The sequence below is a fragment of the Notothenia coriiceps genome, unplaced genomic scaffold (assembly GCF_000735185.1).
Source record: "Notothenia coriiceps isolate Sejong01 unplaced genomic scaffold, NC01 NC01_scaffold00035155, whole genome shotgun sequence".
Lineage (NCBI taxonomy): Eukaryota > Metazoa > Chordata > Actinopteri > Perciformes > Nototheniidae > Notothenia > Notothenia coriiceps.
The window spans coordinates 31,590-55,833 of record NW_011367856.1 but is presented as its reverse complement, the minus strand read 5'-3'; the positions used below and the strand labels follow the sequence as shown (position 1 = coordinate 55,833).

At 41.6% G+C, this 24,244-nt stretch overlaps 1 protein-coding gene across 1 annotated transcript in view; it reads right to left on the bottom strand.

Annotated features, from left to right (window-relative positions):
- Positions 1–24,244, bottom strand: part of LOC104962630 (zinc finger matrin-type protein 4) — a 49,642-nt gene that overhangs the window by 1,929 nt on the left and 23,469 nt on the right. The window contains exon 4 of the mRNA XM_010791081.1: positions 20,554–20,731. Coding sequence (XP_010789383.1) covers positions 20,554–20,731 — 178 coding nt within the window. The remainder of the gene's footprint in view (positions 1–20,553; positions 20,732–24,244) is intronic.

The window sequence follows — 24,244 nt, the reverse complement described above, 5'->3', positions numbered from 1 at the left end:
TTGTGTGTGTGTGTGTGTGTGTGTGTGTGTGTGTGTGTGTGTGTGTGTGTGTGTGTGTCACACTGTCTGACTGACAGTTTTATGGGGTGAATCTCTAGCGCTGTGAAGTGAATGCAGTAAACAAACATCAGTGCAGCAGAGACGGCATGCAGCATTCTTGTCGTGAATCTGTTGGAAGCCTCTAAAATTGGTTTCTGATTATTAAAATGAAAACAATTTCCGCTGATCAAATCAGCAAGGGCACAGTTGACTGACGCGGTCTACTTGCGCAAGAGGAAATAATTAACATGAAGAGATGGGATTTAATGGAACAGGCAAACGAGTTCAACATAAAATAACCAATAACACAAGTTTGAACACTTTTTGAAAAATGTAGCATGGTTAACATTGATTAGATGTGTATTGGAACTATTTAATGTCAAGTTGATGCCACTGCTATACTTTTTGGGAATTTATCCAAGCAAATACTTTTAATCATGATACGTAATCTAACCAGCCAATCTGTGGCCACATTGCAGCAGTCTGTCTTTCTAAGGTATCAAGTGTTTGGCTTTTATATCTTGAGTTTAAGGCTCTGATGTGACGTCCACAAACTCAGCCTGCATGTTGTTAATAATGAATATTCTTTGTTATTTGTTCCGTACTCTGTAAAGCTGATTTCCCTGAAACAGATAATCCACAATTCCAATAAATACAATAAAAAGAAACTAGCACCGATGTTTGTATTGATGAAAATAAAACCGTATGAATATTTTATCAGACCATATCAGTTACTAATCTGTTGATTCTCCATTTCAGCTTGACAAGTATAATGCTTTGAAACTTTAGTGTGTTAAACTTAAGTTTAGATGAGTCAGGGAATGAGGCTTTGGGTGTGCAACCGGCACTATAATTTAACCAGTGAGTTTACCTTTCAAAGTCAATAAATGGCTGAGTTTGGAAGAAAATAAAAATTTCAATATAACAAATGTTGGTACAATTTCACCCACTTTAAGAAAGTAATTACTGAAAATCTTTCCAATTCCTACCTTTACTTCCAAAGATCCATCCTGTCCTGTTTATCTCTTACAGTGGCAGTGTGTGCCTCTCTGCTCGGTGCTGAGTGGGTCACTGCAGGGGTCAGAGTTTTTTAATTGGATAATCCAGTCCCGAGCCAGCTGAGATTAGCAGCTACTCAAACCCAGGGAATTGGTATGATAGTGTTTGACCTGTGTGACCACACTGGGTTAAGCTTCCTCATGCAGGAGCACACCACTCTGCCTCAGGGAAACACACATTCAGATGAGGGAAGAAACTCTGCTTAACAGCCCCGATTAAAAAAGAAAAAAAAGAAAAAGTGAGATATGAAAATACTGTGGGACACCAATGCTAATCACATTACATCACAGCCCTCTTGAAGTGTCAACAGTATGTCTCGGCCTTCAAAGCGTCCCACTCTGCGTATTAAACTGTCTTTGTCTTCGCTTCTGATCCTGTGGTGGAGCCTTCATCAAGAGTTGTTGAATGTGCTCCTCATTTCTGCAGCCCAATATACGTGTGTGTGTGTGTGTGTGTGCACAGTTTTTTCACGCACCCACAGTTGTGAATGTGTTCAGTCTTTCACCGCATTAAGCCCGAGAATGTGCATGTGTTGGAGCTGTCCTCTTAATCCTTACAACAAATAAAGGGAGGCTTACTCAGTCTGCCACACACACGCACGCACGCACGCACAACACACACACACACTGGAGCAGGCAAGCGAGCCTTTCTCCCCTCCATCTGGCTCATGCTTCATCCTGCCATTATTTCACCTCTCTTTCTTTCTTCTGTAGCCCATGCTTCTTCTTCTTCCATCCCTCTGTTGCTTTTCGTTGCCAATCTCTCATTCTCGCCTTCACTTACAGACTGTTCAGACTCCCTGCTGCTCGGGTTTTGGAAATTGTCTCAAAAGCAGGAAGATTTACCCTGACACCCACTAAAATGATCCCCAACCTCCCGAAGCAGTGTCCATAAAGGGAGCTGTTGAGCTGAAGGTGGTATTCCGGCTTAGTGTACTCTGACTGCTCTGTTAGAAGTGCTGCGGTCACTACAGAGCTCAAAGGGCGCTCAGGTACAGCACTCGGGGCTTAAATGTGCACTCTCCTGTGCCTTTGCCTTCCTGTGTCATCAACCACATTCACTTTGATGACACCCCTCAGGGTTGGGCAGTTGTTTATATTTTCAGATCAACCTTTTGTCACCGTTTGATCTCTGGTAGCAGGTATGATCAAGCACTCTGTGAGCTCAGCCGTCTCATCAGCCAGCTTATGGCATGGAGGTGTAGTGATTATTTTAAGGTATTTGATGTTGCAGTTTTCCCATGGGATTCAGTGTGTGGAACTCTGACCCTCTATGGGTAGTCTGGTAATGGTAGAACATTTGATTAATTGAAGAGATGCACTTTGAAAGCAATACTAACACATTAAATCTATGAAAATAGACCTACCAAAATAGATCTTAGCCAATTATTTTACCGTGTCACTGTGAAAGAGGGCCCACCCACAAAGCATGGTAAATGAGGCGTTTTAGACTAAGTGCATTGCCTATATTCTGACAGGGAGAGGCGAAGCAGCAAGACAGCAGCCTCTGGAAGCAGTGATGTCTCTGCTAGTCAATTCTTAACATTGTTTTCATTAGAATATGAGCCTGATTTGTTCCTTACCTTAATCAAGTGTGTAAGTTGTTTATCATCGCACAAACCAATTATCTATTTCATTGTTAAGGTTCACAATAGAAGTAATGCATGGCACTTTACTGCACAATGAAAATCATCCAAATTTAGATCACTGAATTTGATTTTCAAACCGCCCTGCTCTGCTTTGTTTGAGCTTACTATGCACTTTTAAATGATGACATTGCATAACAAACTTCCAAAAAGACTTTTGCTACCTCGCATCAAGTTAAAAAAGAAAATGATGGGGTGAGCAATGAGATGACATTGTGCTGGAAAGAGCATTTGTCATTGGGATCTCAAGATAATATACACATTATCATAATTTCCTTTAGTGTGTAAGTATATTCAGTCTAATAAGAGTTCTTTTAGCTTTAGGTTTTGGGCCAAATAGGTCAGTCAGAAAGTCAACACCAAGATATTTTATTAACCCTCTAAATAAGAAGCCAATCTTAATGCTCAAACTCAGACCTTAGCCTGAACGATCTAAACTACTAAAGGTGAGAGGACTTGGCTCATTGTCGTTGGAAAAAAAGAAAAGAAGAGACAGCAACACAAACAAAAAGTAAGTGTCTATGGAATCGTAATGTGTGTGTGTGTGGTAAAGTGCCCGTGTTAAAGAAGCATAAGGAACTGACTTGTCCCTCTAATTTAAGCCAGTCCCATTTTTGTGATGCATTATTAAGCTGTCAGAAGATTGCTGCTAATGTCTTCGCCTGCCGGAATACGCACAAAAAGAGACCTGAGAGAAGTGTATTTATGTGAGAAAGAGAGTGTTTTACACACATTCTTCGTAGCATGCCAGTAAACCTATCAACAACAGAACAATAACTCTCTCTCACTCAACGTTCTACAACTGCTTTGTAAGTGTTTGAAACGGTGTGATTTGTTCTTGTGAATGAATGTGGGAATTTCAACTGAATGCTAATCTTTTATTTCCTAATAATCACGCCACTTTGGCAAGAGTTGTGTTTGTGTACCTGCAGTCCACATTTGAGTGTGCATATGAATTTGCAGCAGTGCTTGTGTTAGTCTGCCATAATACCAGTCATTGTTGGAGTAATGCGACTTAAATGAACAAAAGCTTCGAGTCATCTTCGTCCTCTCAAAGCAACTCTTCTCTGGTGTCATGTGGCACTGGTACACAGCTCTTTTTATTATGTAGCTTTCTCGCTTTAAATCTCTAAATTTGAGTCCTATTGTGCTCAGCTGAATACACAGACAGCACCAAACACCTTTGCAGATTACCATTGCTGTATTTACCGCTCTGAGACCAGTTAATCCAGGCTCCCTTGTACAATATACAAAGGGATTGGTTGAGAAGATCAAAAAGAAAATAAACATGAAAACAATCTTCTCATTATTGATGCACCTTGAAAGTTCTGCTGAAACTTAGCTTACCAATGTATGAGACAAACAAAAACAGAATGAACCCGTGAGCTGGAGCTAGTTCTATTTCAGCAACCCGGTCTCACAGTCTGCGTACAAATGAGACGACTTTGCAAAGGCGCGCAATAGATACGCAGAAGTCCGAATTTGCGTGCATATGATACGCTGATATTGCACCTCAAACATTAAAACAAAGAGCTCTGTGGCTTCAGGCTTGATCGCCGTTCCAATGACAGTTTTAATGTTTGCGGTGCAATAAACCACACAGCAGCTTATTGGCTTAAAGTTAGGGTTAAATAAATGGCAAAGATATATAGAAAATAAACGCATTTAAGATACGTTCATAACAAACGTAACGTGGGAGTATCATATGCACGCAAAATCTGACTTCTGCGTATCTATTGCACGCCTTTACAAAGTCGTGTCATTTGTACGCAGACTGAAGAGAGTGGGCTGATTTCAGAGGCTTCAGACATGAATAAATGATCAAGATGATTCAGAATGGCTCTCTAACAATGCTCCAATAAAAGCGTCTACAGGCCACAAGAAACGCTGAGAAACCCCGTTCGGTCCGACTGATTACAACTCTTTCGTTTTGTCATTGGTCGGATTGATTTGGGCAGATCTAAACATGACGCATTACTTCCTGATAGTTTGGCGGATCCAATGAGCGGCTTTTCCCGTGGCTTTAATTCAAGGGAAAATCGACCACCTCATTTACTGATTGGAACCAGATAATGAGTCAATTATTAGGTTTGAAACACCATAAGGATGGGCGCGAAATATATCCATATCTGGCTAAAATAATAGCGATTCATGATATTGGGCCAAAAATAATCAAAATATGCTTAAAGCTCAAAAATGGCGTGATTGTCTAAACATGGAGATGATTCAAAGTGTGGTCGGGCCTTTATTACCGCTAACTGCCGTATGAACTCAGTGCAGAGTGACGGCCATTAGCTTGCCAGTGGGGAATTCAAACGAGGGCACTAACGTATACAAGTATGTCTTGTGAGCAGATGTATACACACAGCTTCTAAGCTCTGTGTGACTGTCACAATTTATTCAAATGAAAGTGAAAGCTTTTTCCTCTATACGTCCTTCCTAATTCTGCTCGTGTTTAGTTTGTGCCCGTGCTCGGCTGTGCTGCTGCCCCATCCGATTATGTGTAAACGGAATATACATGGCCCCAGAAAGTAAATGCATATTCATTGTAATTACATCAAGAATGAGGTTGTTGTGTTGCTCCCATTGTCGACTCGGCCCCAGAGTGAATAGTGAGGATGCTGCATAAGCACAGTTAGAAATAAATAAGAAAATGCCTCTCTTTTAATATTTGTCAGGGACACATCTTACTTGATTGTGCTGCCTATTTCTATGTTTATAGAGTTGGGACATGTTTTTGATCCTTGCCCAGTACACACAAGCAACACATCAGAGAAGCACAGAGGAGGCAAAGATTGAGTCTCCAATGCAACAGCCTGCTTCTTTGGGTTTAATCCCCTTGACATTTTGTATCTACAGACGGAAAGCATTGGTCAGACTTTAGTCATCTGTCTTGAATGCGGTAAGATCAAGAGGCTTTGGAGAGAAAATGCAGCCTCTCTGTGATTCTGTGCTTCTCCAAACACTCACATCTGTTTTGTATCACTAGCATTTGCCATTTTAGTCACGAGCTACTGTCTTTCTATCGCCCTTTATTTTGTGCCACGATTTTTGATTCAGTTGCATGATTTTGAGAAAATGCTTTTTCACATTTTTCATATCCATTTATTCAAGACCTTGGCTACTTTGCCTTCTACATTTGTTTGGATGACCCTGGACTTTTCTTTCTTTTCTTTGTATTTTGCTAAAGCATGTCTTTTTAAATATGTATAAATATTAAATTGTTTGGATAAAAAGGCTCTTATACTGTGAATTATTAAAAGATGAACCTTGAAAGATGTAAAGGCTTTGTTGTCTGCAAAATAGCTACAGTGTAGCTGTTGGCAATGAAAACCATTAAAGGTAGGTTGGGTAAGAATGGAGAAACCAGCTCGAGTGCGCTAGAATTTGAAAGTACGCAGCCGAAAAAACTTCGTTTTTTCCCCTTCCTTCAGACTTTCTTACAGAGCCCCTCCTCCAACACACACGAACGCGCACATGACCAATGAGAGCACGAGATAAGTTTGTGCACTGATGGAAGGCTGACAGGCAGGTAGGCCATCCAGTTATTTTAGCCGGGCCGGCTCAGATGATTGGTCGTGCTTTTTACAGTACCACGTTTTCCACAGATGACATCTTTTTATGTATTTATTGTCAAAGCATTTAATATATTCATTGCTATCGGGATGTTAAGAGCATTCCATGGAATATAACAAAAAGTGTTTCTGAAGTTAATTACATACCTCACCTTTAAGTCCAACAAAGAGACGTACAAAATACTTCAGACAGAAAATGGTGCAAGTGACATAATGGTGCTAGCAAATTCAGGAATAAGCAGGAATGGGTATTGGATTTACCGCAAGAAACTGCAGACATTTACATCTGAATTTGATTTGACTTGGAATGATTCTGTAAATAATGTAAAAAAAGTCTTCCTTTTGACATTCCTAAAAGGATAGTGTGTTAAATCATACATAACCAATACATTGACATTGCTTTCTTGTTATGTACATATTTAGTCTCCTCAAGCTAAGTTGAGCATCGTCTGAAATACAACTAGTGACTCCACCTCCAGTTCACAAATCACAAAAGCCAGACATATTTTCTTAAAGGGAAAACAACATAAGAATAAAAGTATTTATTAAATTCACGTCATGTATCTAAACGTGGACTGAAGCCCCCTGCATGGAGCTGGAGTCAAACTGCTAAAATACTCCTTGCTGTTTATCTCTTTGACTCTCTTCCTCTCTCGCTGCTGTTCTGTCAAATGAATCTTCATCTGTTTAAGCTGTGTAGCATCATTAATGATAGGTGGTGTTATGTGAGATGCTCAGAGAGGAATGAGCGTGTTTGCCTTTTGCTATTACTCCCTCTGTTAGAGCGGAGCAGCATGAGCACCTCGCAGCTCATCTAGATCAGCCTACACTTGCCTTGGGCAGACAAGACCAAGGTCACTGAAGCTTTGCCATCACATTCACATACTGCCCACTATAAGAGCTATATAGTCACGTTGCTGTGTAGACATAACTTTATGTGTGGAAGACATTCATCGTTAACCCTATACAAAGAGTCATGCCTGTGGGATGAGCAAGGACTGTCCATGTATGGAGGCGTTTCTGGTTCTCATGCCTCTGGTATCTCAGCCATGTTGTCACTGCCTATTTATTCTTTTATTGATCTACTCCTGGTCCTCGCTCCTACACAACGCATTTCCCTCGGGGGGCCAGCTGCTCCTTCCCCGACCTTCATAGAGCTCCCAAGTCTCTCGTCCCTACTCTCTCCCTCTCACTGTGTGTGTGCTGGCGTGGGGCTGGGGAGCAGTTCACTAATAGAAAGTCTATTGACTGGGCCAGTCACTCATTGCTGCTATAATAGCTGCCGGGGCCCTCTGGACGCCAATCGATAAAAGGGGCTTGTCTCTGTTCAGTGCTGAGAGGCCTTTGTCAGCACCGGAGGAAAATTAAATGTTTGATCGACCACCTTTTTAAGATGCAATTTATAGTGCATGTTTGTGTGAGCATGCATTAGAGCCATATGTTAGTATCATAGACTGTATATATAAAGATTAGTATATGTATGAGAAAAAAGAGAAGTGGGAAGCAGGTATGACACTGCGGCAATAAATCTTCTTTAATTGTCTGTCAGAGTTTGCTGTGGGGGAAACTGCATGTGTGAATGTGTTCGAAAACAGCAGTGTGACCGCTAATTCTTGGGAAGCTTTTTCCTCCGTAGGCCTGGACTGCAAACAGCTGCCATTACTGTGTAACCGTTAGTTGCTGCGGATCCAAAAACACACACTCATGCCATGTCGCCTCAAACACATTTGGCAGCAGAAATGGAGTCTTAGACGAGAGACAAATTGATAGTTAAAAAGACAGACGAGGTAAATGTTTACCTGCAGTTTGCAGGGCTGGACATCAATGGATCTCTGAACTATGTCATTAAATATGGAAAACTATTCAACTATTGAGAGTATCAGGGCCTGTTTAAACAAACTGTATTTTTGTCAGGCTAAACTTGGTTCTTGTAAAGATGTGTGTGTTTGGATTGACTGAGTGACACTCCTGGACTCCTTTTTGATGAATGAGTATTTGCAGGAAAACATGGTTGGATTTCTTTAAAAGAGGTCATTATTAAATGAACATTGGTTTTGCACGGAAACTCAGGGATTGTCAAAATATATCAGCCCTGGCATTGTGCTTAGATCTAAAGCCAGAAATTCTTATCTGCCAAAACAGCTGGACTGAAGTTGCTGTTAGTGTCTCTGTTTTCTCTGCACACACTCTAATGACTGCCCTTGTATGGAACGGTCTCACAGGCAGCCTTTTGTCCCATAATGCCAACATGCACCTCATTAGAATAGCCCCTGAGGTAGTGCTGTGGGGAGGAGAGCAGGCTGTGATTGACAGCGCTGGCATTAAGACTTAGGGGGCTGGAACAGCGCAGCAAGGTCACTGTCAGGGGAGAATAAATATGGAGAGAGTTGCCAAGCTTATAAAGTCTGTGGTACATAGTGAAATGACTCGGTCATTCCTTCACACATTCACAATGGGCACCAAGGCCACGGGTTGAAGGACCATGGGGAGACAATGGTATGCAGCGTGGATGTGTTGGAGACTTTTGAGCCATTGAAATATGTAACACGATCCTCAGAAGGGTTCCCTCGTAGCTCAGCATGGTGGATCTGACTGCTAACCTCTGACACCTTCTTCATGTCAATATTAAGCAGCTGAGGTGACAAGCCGAGACGAGGTCATCACATTTTTGAGATTTTAAATGTCTTCAGTGACAATCTCCAATGTCATTTCCAGAGTGACTGTAGACACAAGAGTGTTTTTGTGAACACTTAAGCTGCTGTCTTTGTCAGGAGAGTTGATCACAGGCGTTAGATTACTGGGAAGGAAACTTGCTGCTAATTCTGTCCCACATTTAAGCCCGCGGCAGACGAAAGAAGGAGAGCGGCAAATATGATTATGGCTGATTTCTGCCAAACTATTGGTAATGCGGCTCAGGAAAAAAGAAACACATACCCACAGACACTTGCGCACCCTGTGTCCCTCCCTCCATGCACGTACACACACAAAATGCAGGAAGACAGGCGACTGCTGATTGAATTAAGGAAAAAATTAACTGGGAACTTTGTGAAAGTTGTGCTGCTTCCCCGCAGGCGACAATCCGATTAACTTCATTAACATACCTGGCTAGAGCTTCAGTGCTGGGAAGGAAGACACGCTGATAGAGAAATAGACAATGTATGAATATATGTCAGGGGGCGGGAAGGGGGGTAAGACTGGGATGAGGCAGTAGCCAGATGGAGAGGTGAGGCAGAGGAGGGGAGAGGAGAGGAGGTGAGGGCTGTGCTGAGTGATATCTGCAGTGTGCAGGGTGTGAAGCGTGTCATCTGTCAGCTAATAGAAAACCTGTGTGTGGCCAAAACTGAAGTGCAAAAACATTCTTTCCTTTTGCTTCTCAAACTCGCTCTCTGCTGCTATTTGTACCCCGAGGGGAAGCGGTCCAATCACTCAGTAACAGTTCCTCTGCTGTCCCCGGCCCTCCGTGTTGCTCGGCTGCTCCGTCACCTGCCACATATGCCGTTGTGATGCAATTCCCCACATTTCTGTGTTCCGAATGTTAAGGGAGCTGTTACTGAGAAGTTAGTAAACGGCTGTGTTTATTTAATGCTTATTTTTCTAACGGAGACATATTTCAGAGCCAGAGTAACAAGCCTCTTATGTACTTCTCAGATGAATGCATCTGTCTGCTGCTTGTTGGTTATCTTTAAATGAAAGGCCTGATCGGCAAGAGATGCTTCCAATTAGTCCTTCAAAATGTAATCACATAAACATGATGGAAAAATGAGTTTCTGTACTATTATTGTGGTACAAATGAGGGTAGGAAATTATTTTAATTACCCATTGTCTTAAAAAAAGAGTTGGAACATAACTCACACATGAAATGAAGTTAAACTTTGATGTTAATTCAGCTGTTGTTCAAGGACAGAGTGACCTTGTTTTGAACAGGAGTAGCCTTAATGCCTTTTAAGCTGATGTGTTCACATTTAGTCTCTGAGGATCGTTTGACTCAGAAAGATGGCACCTGTCATTGTGTGTGTGTGTGTACATTTTCTTTTTTTGTTTTCATTTTGGTACATGTCCATGAAAAGGATCAACAACCCTGTTTTGGTTGTGTTGATACGTAAGAGGTGACATTTGTGACTCACATCACACGTTCTAACTGTAAAATGCCTTCGCACAGACGTCAAAACAGCCACAGATTTCAGGAGTGACATCATCCACCCGTGGGATTGGAGATATATTTGCAGTCTATTCAAAACCTTTGCAGTGTCTTTCATCCCACAGCGATTGTGATGACAACTGCCCTCTGGATTGTGACCTAAAGGATCATATACCTCTTCTGATGGGGGGCTCAGCCCAGTTAACTCCCCGGCCTTTTACATTTACCAGAACAAAAGATGAGTCTGCTTGCCAGTAGTCACTTCCCTCTTTTTCCTCTTCTAATGAAGGCTAAGTGCATTGTAGTGTTCTAATGGCTCTACATTATGTCGTCTCATGCCGTTCTCTTTTACAACAGTGGCTGATTGAGGCTGAGACCTATTTAATATTCTGCTTTAAAGAGGAGAGGGGTTTTATATCGTTGGATAAAAGGGTTCCTTTTCAGTGTTTATTTATTCATTTCATGCCACGTTCAATGCCTTAAACACATTAACCATATGTGAAAGGGCTTCGATTAATTTAACTCCATTTATTATGAGCACTAGTATGCTCCAGAGAGCGGTTTCATTGTTGCTCCTCCGTTACAGTGCAGTAGGGACTGTAGGAGCCAACAAGCTGTGCAGCCTGTGTTTATAGTTATATTATCTTCATTATTTGTTAACACCACACACTCTTGTAATTGGTTGTTTCCGGGGATTGTCACATGGGAGTGGCTAATGGTGTATGTGGAGGTTTGGTAGCATGACAATGGGGGTGAGCTTACTGTAGCTCTGATATCTTTTGTTGACGTATGATTCTGTTTGTTTATTGTTTTGAGTTACAATATTAAATATCCCTAAAATGTCAAGATCAGTACAGACTTTATTATGTAAATGCATCACATCAATGAGCGAAGTTTAGCCTCACAGCGGCCGTATTCAATGGGAATATAGCCGGGACAGTGAGACATTTATGTTGTGACTGTCCTCCAGTTTTAAAGTCACCTGATTACTAGGTAACTTCCTGAACTGTACCCATCTTTACTTCTAGCCTTTTCAGGGTCTTTTGAATTTGAATTCCACAGTTCAGTCATAAAGACTCCCTCCTGGTTGCTTTAGGATCACTGTCCAGCTTTATTAGAATTGAAATAAACTAAAAATCATGGAATAAGATTGTGAAAAGATCCGCACAATAAGTGTTCCTTAAATAAGGGTGTCAGAGCCGTTCACTGTGCAGAAAGTCAGCAGTTTTTAAAGTGTTTCTTGAGAACTGTAGTGAGAAGTTTTGAAGCCTTTTGAAAAATAGTTTTGTATATTATTCAAAAGACTAAGCCTTGTCTCTCCTGACCATCATTCTCTGGCTTTCTGTCTTACACACATAATGCTGACCAATTACAAAACCTCCTGCCCTTTTCTGTTTCTGATTGTACATTCATCCTCTGCTTAGCTCAAAGTTTTAATTGAAACTGAATTTCTTGGTGTTTCGCTCAAGAACCACTTTTTGTCTGACATCTTACGACATTGAGAGGAAAGTCGCCACACCCAGACAGGTGTGCCCTAATGTATATTAGGCAGATTTGCAAACTGAAAATCTGTGCCCAAAGTATATAAAACATGGATTACGCATATTAGATATCAGTTATACATATTTTTAAAGTAATGTTTTGGAGTTGGCTCTGTCCCAATTTCATGATACAGCATTTGGAAACAGAAAGTATTTGTACTTATTAATGTCAGTTTGCATTTTTACTGACTTTTGAGCGTGATGTTGACTGACATGATGCATTAAGACTTAATGTTTTAGCCGTAAGCTGTTACATTTCAGACACATTTCATTTATTGGTGAGATAGCTCCAAAAAGATCGGAAGAAATTACACTCAAACATTTGTGTTTGCTTTAGAGGTTTTCCTCAATTTAAAAAAAATACAAACTAAAACAGAAACTCTGAAATAATGTTGACTTTATATTTTCCAAGACAAGATAGAATTTCCCTATTCATAGACACCTTAAGGCTGTTGCATTGTGGTTATTGATTGGATCTGGTTGACAGGGAGACAAGGCACCTGACTAGCTGCCTGTTACCATTGACAACATAATTCCAGCTGCAGAGAGGCTATCTGTGAATGTATTTTATGGGCTGTGTGTGAGTCTGCATGCTGGTTACATATCTATATCTCTGTTTGGGGTGCGATCTGGAGGCTGGCAGCAGGATGTTGAGACTGCAGTAGTCACAGGGGGGAAAGTATTCGAGGTAGCCGTCAGCCGGCCCAGATACATACGGTATTAGGCCAAATGCTGCCTCACTGACCCAGTTAATGCATGGCCTAGTTTGGTAGAGTTTAGGTGTTGTGGGACATCCCAATCACACGCCAACACTGAATCCCTTTTTTATATTTAATATAAGCTAAAATGTGTGAAGCCCAACATATAATAATAATAATTCATATTAAGAAAAGATAACGCCACGGTAAGAATGTGTCAAGTACAACAAGGAGCACTATACACTTGTTTGGTACATGCATTATTTAAAATGCAATGAGTTTTGAATTAACTTACAGGATTGGTTTGTACTAAAAGTCTCCAGATTGTGAAATAAATTTGAGATGGGTTGGGCATATTGTAATGAATTTTTCAGGCTGCATTCATATTGCAAACATCATTTGCGAAAACACTCGCATAAATCTCATCAGACACAAATAATGTACACAGACACACATTACATATATTCAATTACAGTATATGCAAAAAAACACCTGTATTTGCTCAGGCGATCACAGACATCTGCTGTGAATGAAGAACGCACGCACGCACGCACGCACAATGCATGCTGGTGCAACAGGGGCTGAGACAGTGAATGAATGTATCGGATCAGAGTTTTAATTAAAGCATCTCTGGCCAGCCGAGGAGCAGGAACAGCAAAAGGCTTTTTACTGGGGAAGTGTTTGGCACTTGGCAAAGCTTCCTCATTTGAAAAACAGCAAGAGACAGATTTGGATTACAACAGAAGCCAAAACAGTGTCTCTGCTTGAATGGAGCTACAGCCTTGTTCTATTTAGCTTAAAACAAGGTTAAAAATACTCCAGTAATCAGTCAGGGTTACCCATATTATAATTGTATCATCATTCAACTATTGGCCTTGTCTTCAAAGCAGACACAGTATTAGCAATGGGGGCATCCATGTAAACAGTGTTTGACTATAATATTGCTACTTAACTGAGCTGTAAGGTTTTGCTTTACTTTGAGCAAAACTGGACTCTGAAATTGATGTACAAGTTGTCATTCCATTTGGTTTCGGTTCCTCACAAAGGAATACATTTAGATTTAGGGAGTGTTCCCAGAATGTTGTTGTCTGGTTGAACCAAACACTGGAGAGACTGAAGTATCTGAATAACTTTTGGATGAATTGCTGTGCAATTTTGACAACCTAGTGACTAGTGTTGATTCCTTTTTTAATATTTGTTCATTTTAGTTCTTTAAATGTACTATGATGGAAATAACCAACTTGATATTTGTAACTTTATCATCAAAATATAATGTAATTATAACACAAAAAAAAAGTTCTTAAAATGTTTCTAAGCTTTCAGAGGGTGCTGTTTGTTTCTCAACCCATTAGAAGTAGGAACTAATCAGTTTATGGTCCAATCTGTAAACGCTGATCGAGGAACTGTACATTTTATTCTCATCACATCTCACATGGTTCAGCTGCAGCTAGACCTTTTTAAAGGTCAGTTTAATGTGAGCCAGGTCTAAGGTCAGCCTTTAGCCCTGCATGAATAAATCACCACAGACAGGTTGGGTATCTCTACAGAGATGTTAGATTTCTGCTCTCACCTCCAAGCTTTGTCTTAAAAAATGAGTGCAACACCACACGTTCTTTTGTTTTGATGCAGATGCATTGAGTGCTGCGTGCTGCATGCGTCTGGCCTCTCGTGTCACCCGCCAGCCTGTGATCCACTGTCTGAAATGCCAGCCGGGGCTGTGGGGCTGAATATTGTGATAGCGACAATGATTTTTGACAGGGAAGCTCTGACAGGCTCTGACAATGAACAGCCTGCTGCATGGAGCAAAGCGGTGGAAATCTGTTGCTGCTGGGCTGTCCGGGGTCACATCCCCGCTGCTGACGAAAACAGCCAGTTAGGGGAAAGCAGACACAACATGTGACAGGTCTGTTGTCTCTGATATGTTGAAGGTTGTTTGTAAATGTGCAGCAAAAATGTGTCAAATGTTTGTATTCGGAGACAAAACGAAACATTCTGCCGTGCTTGTTTTCTCTCCTTGTTCTTTGTTATTATTGAAGGAGTCAGTCTCTCTACATCTCCATCAGCAGGATAACCTTTTCCTTCAGACAAGCATTGTTATTTCTCTATTAAATGAAAGTAATTGCATCAAAGAGGAGTTCCCTCATTGAACAACCAGAATTCTTGTTTGTTAATTATAAGGAGGCATGATTTATTCACCTTTTTATGAAGAGACAGTGCTGTACAGGAATAAAACCTTTCACTGTATTTTCTGGAACAAATCGGCCTTGTGCGACGGATAAAATGTCAGCTGAAGACCTACCTCCACCTTGACATTTTCAAATAATGCTTCTTATAATGACGCATTTGTACGGGGTCACATCAAGGAAATTGTAGCAACCAATCTACTGGTTCTCTGGGTACCAATCCTGTGACTCACTGATACTCCTATGGGTGTGTTTGTGGGGAACTGTTACACAATCAATTACCAGAGATAATTCAGTATAAACTCCAAACTGAGGCACAACCACGCTCGAGTTTTTTCTAATGCAGGAGTTCAAGAATCCAAGCTTTGAACCGCACCTACAGCAGAGAGATTACCTTAGTGGAAACACATCCCAGCAGAACTTGGGGTTACAGTGATAGGGTCATGAATATGGATGAGCGAAGATAACATGCCCTACAGTGGGCTAAGTGGAGTGCTGGCCTAGTATTCTCACACCCACTGACTTATGATACACAGAGGTTGGATGGCGCAGTGGAAATGACATAATACCAGATTTAATGTTTTATTAAGTTCATCTCCTGTTGACTTCACTGAGCCATTAAAAGCGTCTCCCGTGTGCACTGATTTCCTCTCCATCCTGCTGCCGTCTCTCTGTGTTGTTTTTTCATGCTTCTCATGTGATGCTCTTTGTGAACAACAAATTGAATTTCCATTGACGAAAAAAATTACTAGAAGGATTATTAACATTTTGCTCCTTTTGTGGATGTTTCTTGCAGCTCAGTGTTACAGCACTACAGTCTCAAACTGTCAGCCTCTCATTGAGCAGCAACATAAATGTTACTATGGAAACTTTGTTGAGGGAGATACAGTAAGCTTTGCAGCTAATTGCTCGATCAGAACAAACGGCTTATTTTTCTACTTATAACATGTTTTTTCACCATTTTCCTCTGCTTTTGATTCAGCGTTAGTCACACACACACCATAACACACCCAGTTCAGATCACACCTTTAATGCTTGTCGCTTTTCATGTGCTTCCTACTTTTCTGTATGAATTAATGAGTTGCCACCACGGTGAAAATCCATATTATGCATGTGTGTATAAGACACTCCAGTGTTATGACAGGAACAAGACATCTCCTGCTATGTCTATAGAGATTTCAATCTATATTGTAGGTTTATGAAGGTGGTTGGGAGTGCCTGCAGCAGGTCCTTTGAAGACGCATCAGAACGGCTTAGAGTGCTAGGAGTTAGATCATCAATGATGCATCAGTATTGTCAATATATATCAGCCTATTTGTGATCTATGCTGGTTTTACACACGCTACATGTCCTGTAGTGCCTGTGCTAGTTTAATATGTCATAAAAGTATACAGTAATAATTTGATGTCAGTGGAAGTGGGCGTTGTAAGAAATCATATATTCCTACAAAATATCTTTTTCAAAACGGTATTCCTAGAAATAATATATAAATTAATCCAAACATTTTCAATCATTATCACATTTTAAAATTCAAATACATGTATTCATATAGGTATTCACCTCTAGTTGTAGACTTAATTGTTCTCTTATTACTCTTTTGACAAATGTCAAACTACAAATATTTATTTATCAATACCGGTAGTTATATTACTCATATTCCTCAACTTTTTACTTATTGGTGGTTTACCTCGTGCTGAAGTGCTGCAAGATAGTTCAAGTAATAATTAAAGAGTTGTTTTGGAACTGGAGTTACTTGAGACACTAAAAATAAAAGACGTTTTATAAATAAGACTAATTATCTAAATATAACTGTGGTGTCTAAGGCTGCATGTGTGGTAACAAATTATCACTGCCAGCAAGAGCCAATATCTCTCCATGAAGAAGCACACGCACAGAAAAAACACAGGTCTGGATTTTGCAAGAGAAAATATATACAGGACTGTCTCAGAAAATTAGAATATTGTGATAAAGTTCTTTATTTTCTGTAATGCAATTAAAAAAACAAAAATGTCATACATTCTGGATTCATTACAAATCAACTGAAATATTGCAAGCCTTTTATTATTTTAATATTGCTGATTATGGCATACAGCTTAAGAAAACTCAAATATCCTATCTCTAAATATTAGAATATCATGAAAAAGTATACTAGTAGGGTGTTCAACGAATCACTTGAATCGTCTAATTAACTCGAAACACCTGCAAGGGTTTCCTGAGCCTTGAAAAACAACTCAACTTGGTTCAGTAAACTAAATCACAAGTATGGGGAAGACTGCTGATCTGACTGCTGTCCAGAGGACCGTCATTGACACCCTCCATCAGGAGGGTAAGACACAAAAAGAAATTTCTCAAAGAGCAAGCTGTTCACGGAGTGCAGTTTCAAAGCACATCCACAAAAAGTCTGTTGGAAGGGGTAAATGTGGCAGGAAACGCTGCACAACCAAGAGAGATGACCGCAGCCTTAACAGCATTGTGAAGAAGAGTCGCTTCCAGAATTTGGGGGAGCTTCAAAGACAGTGGACTGAAGCTGGAGTCCAGGTATCAAAAGTCACTGTTCACAGACGNCCTCTTCATTTATTTTCCTCTATGAGGAAATAAACTGGGAAATGGCAAAAAAAGAAACAAGAAATGGCAAACTTCCAGGTGACCTGCTACTCGTGACATGACACTGGTTACCATGGTGATTGCCCATTAATAGCCAACAGGCACTGACTTGTCCACAGGACACGGTTGTGTCTCACACAGCGAAGACTGCGTATGTGCGTGTGTGTCCGTCTGTGTGCATTTGGCTGATTGGGTGGCGGTTTGAATGTGGGAGGCTGTGGCGCAGTGGATAGTGTGTTGATGTTCGGCTCAGGGGAGCACAGGTTCAAACCCCACTGCAGTCAGCATGTCGTTGTGTCCCTGAGTAAGACACTTCACCGCTAATTACTCCTGTGGGGATTGGCCACAGTATTAAGTATAAGTCGCTTTGGATAAAAGCATCTTAACATGTAATGTAATGAATGTATAATGCATTTGTAGGAAAATGTGTGAATACCTGTGATTGTGTAAGAATGATTAAAGCTCCAGAGTAGGCTGTGGGTGTGTGTGTGTGTGTGTGTGTGTGAGCAGAGAGGATTCCTTTAGAACAAACTGTGTATTTGATCACAGTGAGGGGGTGCTAGGTCCACAGCCAAATCGTGTGTGAAAGCTCATAATGACAGATGGCATGTCCAAATGTGCCGATTTGCCATCTACAATGTGTCAATGACGAGATAGAACCACTTTGAGTACACATTTTATATTGATGGACAAAAGCCCCCACAAACATGCTTTTGAGCCCAAATGAGTCATAACACTTCTTTCACAATAACCATCAGCTCACTGATAACATATGAAGAGCATTCATGAAGTGTTGGCCAGTGACCCTGAATATTATTTTTTGTGCGTGCGCCTGTGTTGACCTGACTCCAGCCCTGCACGCTGATTGGCTGCTCATACCTTGATGTGTATTCGGGCTCTGTTCACATAGTAACTGTATCTATGGCTGTGTCTCTGCTCAACTCACCAACCACACCCACTCACATTCCCTTTGCTTGTGTTTGCCTTCGCCACACTATCATCTCACTTACAGAACTCAACTCAGTAAACTCTTCTACTGTCATTTCATTTTTCGTCATGAAACAGTTCATCCAAAAATCTCTGGTGCAGCAGTCTTGTGTGTGTGTGTGTGTGTGTGTGTCCCCGTGCATGAGTGAAGATCGTGCTGAGCCGAGCTCCTCTGGTGCAATGTTCCTCTCCGTCCCTTGTTTTCCCACCCTTCCCTTTCTCCCATGACTCTGATCTCAGCACAGTGGAGCAGAAGTAAGTGTTTTTCACGGAATGGGGCACAGGAAGTGTGCATGATAGTGTGTGTGCAGGAGGAGGAGGCGGTGGTTTGGAGTGTGTGATGTGTGAAACAGGAGGGAATGCAGGTACAGCTTCTGCTCTCCACCTCTCAAGGGCTTCTCTAACACACATGGCCTTTGCTTCCTCTCTCTCACTGTGTGCTCTGTGTTGATGTGTGTGTTGGAGTGTGTTTCTGTGTGTATGTTAGTGTCCATGTGTCCTGAGAAGCAAGTGAATGTCGAATATGAATGTGCATGTATAAGTCATCCTGCTGATGTGTGTTTCTGATGATTGTGTGTGTGCATGAGCGTCTTTCTGTCCGCTCCAGCCTGTCAGCTTGGCTGTGCATCTTTTGCGGAGCGATCATTTCAGAGCGATCATGAAGGCTACTTTTGACTTTAATCTCTCCTGAAATCCTCTTCTTCTCTCCCAGGTCACTCTTTCTCTCTTCTTGTTCTTGTTCTCTTGTTTCCTCCAGGTCCCACTGTCACAAAACCACGCAAACTCCACGGCAGCGGAAGCACAGAAGTGACACTTCTTCAAAGTGGGCCAAAGTTTAGCAGAAGTCACTCAGGGGCTTGATTATAACACTCCATTTTGTGGCCATTGTGTGTTTATAGCGCTGTGAATTCTCTTTGAATTCACATTTGAACCTCATTATGTAAAGCTCCCCTGGAGACGACGCACAAGCACTGACTATTAGAAAAATGCTAATCTTAATCAATCATGAAAGCATGAACAAAAATATAAAAATTGTGCATGCCTTGATTTTTTTTAAGTCATTGTTTTGTACTTACCACAAGACCTTTATAAATGAAAGGCTGTCTGTGAGCTTCACCTTCAAAGTGTAACTTCCTGGCCCCTGGCATGTTAGCATTCCCAGACATTTCCCTCTGATATCCAGGCTAGACATTTTGACTGAAGCATGACTAAAGCTTTCCAAATCCACTTCTGATAAAAATGTATGCTTTGAACTCAAAATAATTCTCACTCCAGTGCAAAAGTTGCAAAAACTAGATGTGTGGATTACAGAAGCGTGTGCGAGCAGAGGTGAGGTGTCTTTTCGACTAAGGTAATTACTTTGGGAGTCAGTGTTCAAACAGCATGATCGGAATTCAATAGAGGTATTGATCAGCTTGGGTAGAAACAGCTGATCACAAAAGCACTGGTTTACAGTCAGTTGTTTTATAGATTAGACGTGTCAAGTTTCACTTTCAGGTTTGACCAGTAAAAGGACAAGTAGAATCTGGATTATACTTTTTTCTCTTTCTTTCCCTACAAACTCGACTGATGCATTGGTGGAAGAAGAAGTAGTCAAGTCGTGCGTATAAAATCTTACTTAAAGGTGGGGTAGGTAAGTTTGAGAAACCGGCTCGAGATACACTTTTTGTTATATTCCATGGAATGCTCTTAACATCCCGATAGCAATGAATATCTTAAGTGCTTTGACAACAAATCCATAAAAAAATTTCATCTGTGGAAGCCGTAGTACTGTAAAAAGTACGACCAATCATTTTAGCCGGCCCGGCTAAAATAACTGGATGGCCTACCTGCCTGTCAGCCTTCCATCTGTGCACAAACTTATCTTGTGCCCTCATTGGTCATGTGCGCGTTCGCACATGACCAATGAGGAGTGTGTTGGAGGAGGGGCTCTGTAAGGAAGGGGCACATTTTTTCCGGCTGTGTATTTTCAAATTCCAGCACACTCGAGCTGGTTTCTCCGAAATGACCTACCCCACCTTTAAGTAAAAGTACAGAAGTATCGGCATCAAAATATACTACTATAAAGTAAAGGTGTGTGATACCTGTGTTTGTGGGGCTGGTCATGGCTGAGGGCAGGCTGGGCTGCTCCCCCAGCACCAGGCGGACTCTCTTGGCGTGGGTTTTGCCCTGGTAGTGCGACTGGGCCACAATGGCGGAAGTGAAGAACATGTTACACAGCGTACAGCACTTGTTCCTGTCCACCTCGGTCTCTGAACATTCCTACAGGAGGAGAGCAGAGGGGGGAGAAGGTAAAGGAGAGAGACAAGGGAGGGAGGGAGAGAGAGGTCACATGAGACCAAAATGAACCATATGGATGGAGGGGTCGAGGGAGATGAAAAAGAAAAGAGGTTGGTGGAGGTGAAGAAAGGAATGATGTGAGAAGAGAGGCAGTGAGAGGTGAAGGCGAGAAAAGGCAGGGGGAGATGAAAAATGGGAAGTTGTGTACTTTGCACTGACCTCGTGGACTGTCTGTTTCTCACACGCACGCACGCACGCACGCACGCATGCACACACATACATACATACATACATACATACATACATACATACATACATGCACACACACACATACAGAAAGCAAAGAGAAGGCTGATCAAATATTCATCTCTCTCTGGGCTGAGACTGTGGCTTGGCCCTTTCACCGCCGCTGGATCATTACTAATGATGATGGGGAGTTCTTCCCCACGGGAGGGAGCGAACACAAACAAAAAGACCAACCGCCTGATTGACACAAATGTACAAACAAACAAACAAACAAACAAACACTCTCGCCTGCAAATACACACAAATACACATGCACACCTCTATAGCTTTTTCAGTTTGTTTATGACATATATGGGAACTAAACTCAAGGGAAAAACAATATATACATTGTGTGTGTGTGTATATGTATATATATATATATATATATATATATACACACACACACAATATATTGTGTTAAAGAAAATTGAAATTCTTCATCACACAATTCCCTTGTGTTTTTCTGACTGTGTGGTGAAAAACAAGTTGACTGGCCTGCACAAAGACCTGACCTCAACCCCATCCAACACCTTTGGGAAGAAATAAGACGGACTGTCAGCCCGGCCTCATCGTCCGACATCAGTCCCTGACCTCACTAATGCCCCGCGGCTGAATGGAATCCCAGCAGCTCCAACAACTTGTGGACGGCCTTGCCAGAGGAGTGGCTGTTATTCAGCATATTAATACTTAAAGACCAAGATTTCAGAATTACATATTGCAATCACATATGGGTGTGATGTTCAGCTTTCTCATATTTCTATATATATAAATGGAAACAGGGATGATTTATATTTTTTGAATTCCTCATTGAAGAAAAGCAATATTTCACGGTTTCAGAGCCAACCTTTTAAATTCTACACAACTTTTCCCCCCAGTTTGTTTCTTCTTCTTGCTGCTCATATTGAACCTCCACCATGTCGCCGTCTGTTCATCCAGACTTGAATTCTCTTTAAGTCTTTCTTTGCCTCATGCAAACTCCTTTTTGGTTTGCACATTCCTCCCTTTTTCTATCTGTTTTTTCTCTTTACAATGGCGCTCTATAGTGTCAAGTTGAGATGTAGGAGAGAAACTTTGGTCTCAGCGAGGCAGAGGACAATAATAGAAAAGTGTCAGCATCACAACACCATATCTAAGTCTGTGAGTGTGTGCTCTGTTTTTCTGTGTGTCTTGTGTCAGCCCTGGTTAGCATCACGGACAGTGAATGTGCGACTTAAGGACACCTTTACCTCTCAGGCCTAGCTTTGTCCCTCAGCTGTCCCTGCTTTCTTTTTCCAATGCTTTCTGTTTCTCTCACTCTTCTTCTCTTGCTTTTTGTCATTGCCTTGCCTTTTTCTCCCCCCCCCCTCCCCTCCGGGCACCAGTCTCAGTGACTCTGTGTGTTGTGGGATGAAATATTTATCTATATTGGCAGGCCCTCGCCACCTCCACTCCTCCTCCCTCTCGCCTCGCCTCCACTCCTCCCCCGTGTCTGTCCCCGCTGTGATCATGTTAAGAGCTAGCTATGAACTGGTCCACCCCCCCCATCACCAGTAAACTCAATTTCCCTCTCCTTCTCAGTCACTACAAATTCATTTTGTTGTGCTTTATTATGAAGCATTGTCTCAGGTTGCCAAATGAAGATAAAGGCAAGTTTTGATCTACAATATGTTAAGTAAATATGGCTTCCCTATACTTAATCATAGTCTTTATTAATCATAGTCAGCAGCACCCATGAGGACAAGTCTCCTCTCCTCCATTACATCCTTTTCACCTACATTCCCCCCGCTTCCTCATTACCATCTCCCCCTTGTTCTGTTCCACCTCCTCTCTAATGCGTACGTTCTGCTCCTCCTCTTGTCTTTTTCACTAGTCATCCTATTGCTCTTTCCCTACACTCCCCCCCCTCGCCTACTTTGTCTACTTATCCTCTCCCCTGGGCAGTGCTGCTGAGATCTTGTTCTACTGAAATCTTGTTGTACCAGGATGGGGGAAATCAACTGCAGTGAGCCAATGTCCAAAAACTGCATTTTTTTTTTTTACTCCGGACAAAGAGTCTGAGATGAGTCTCAGTGGCAGCATGTTGTGGTCTCACCTGTCAAAACACACTGAAAAGTAAAAGCATCAGTCGACAGCAAAGGGACTAAAACACAAAGAAGCGTCTTCGTGAAAGAAGATGGTAGAACAAATCCTGTCGCTCAATGACAATGTTACACGAGGGATTTGGTGACAGTGCGGGGAAGGTTTTAAACAATCTCGAGTGTGTGGGTGAATGACATATGAATAAGTGTCATCTCATTACAGCTGCCACTCCACTACGCCACTTCAAACAATAAACAGCATCTCTGACTCACTGTTTTCCTCCATCATCGCTCTCCGCTGAAAGTCATCAACCTTTCTGTTTCTTCATTTTAGTTTTCTAGGTTCCTGCCTCTGCTCGTTTCAATTTTCCTTTCTATTTTGCTTCTACCTGTCGCACCTCGCACATCTGTTGAGACTGATTTGCATGCGACCTAATTGTCGAGTGTGTTTCTGTTTGTGTGTGCAATGCTGCATGTCTGCCTGTTTATCCACAGCCTGTTAGTGATGCCTGTGTATCGCTGAATATTTTGTGTTGGGTTGGTTTCATGTTGCTCGTGCAGCTAACAATAGACTCTTAATTAGCTGTGTTAATCTTCTTCTCCTTCTGTTTTGCTTTCTCTCTGCTCCTCCTTACTTATCCAACTGCTCTGTGTCGAGGCGCTGTGGGAAACATTTCTAAATATACACATTGAGCAGCACAGGAAACAGACGCTCTCATTTGGAATTTGAAGGAGTGCTGAAAGTGTAAATTTAAAAAGGACCCAGAGTGCAGATATAGCATTAGAGGAAAATAATAGGCGAGAAAAACACATTTTGTTATCTCTTGCCCTTTGCGAAGGTAAAAAACTGCACAGACGGAGAAAGAGCATGGTGGAAAATCGGGGGTGAAAAAAGGGATAAAGTCCCCTCCTCTTTCATCTGGGAGCACCTTTATGACCTACTTTCTCTATGTTTGTTCTCTGACACTTTCACGTACACACACACACACACACATTTCAAGGCATGGCATTTTGCACTAGGTAGACGCTGGCATTTCATTCACTCTGAGAAAATCTTTCTCGGCTGTTCCCATTGGAATGCAGCATGTCAATCAGTAAGAGAACAGAGGGCAAAAACACTCAAATAAAGTGTAAGAAAAAAGATTAGAAAACT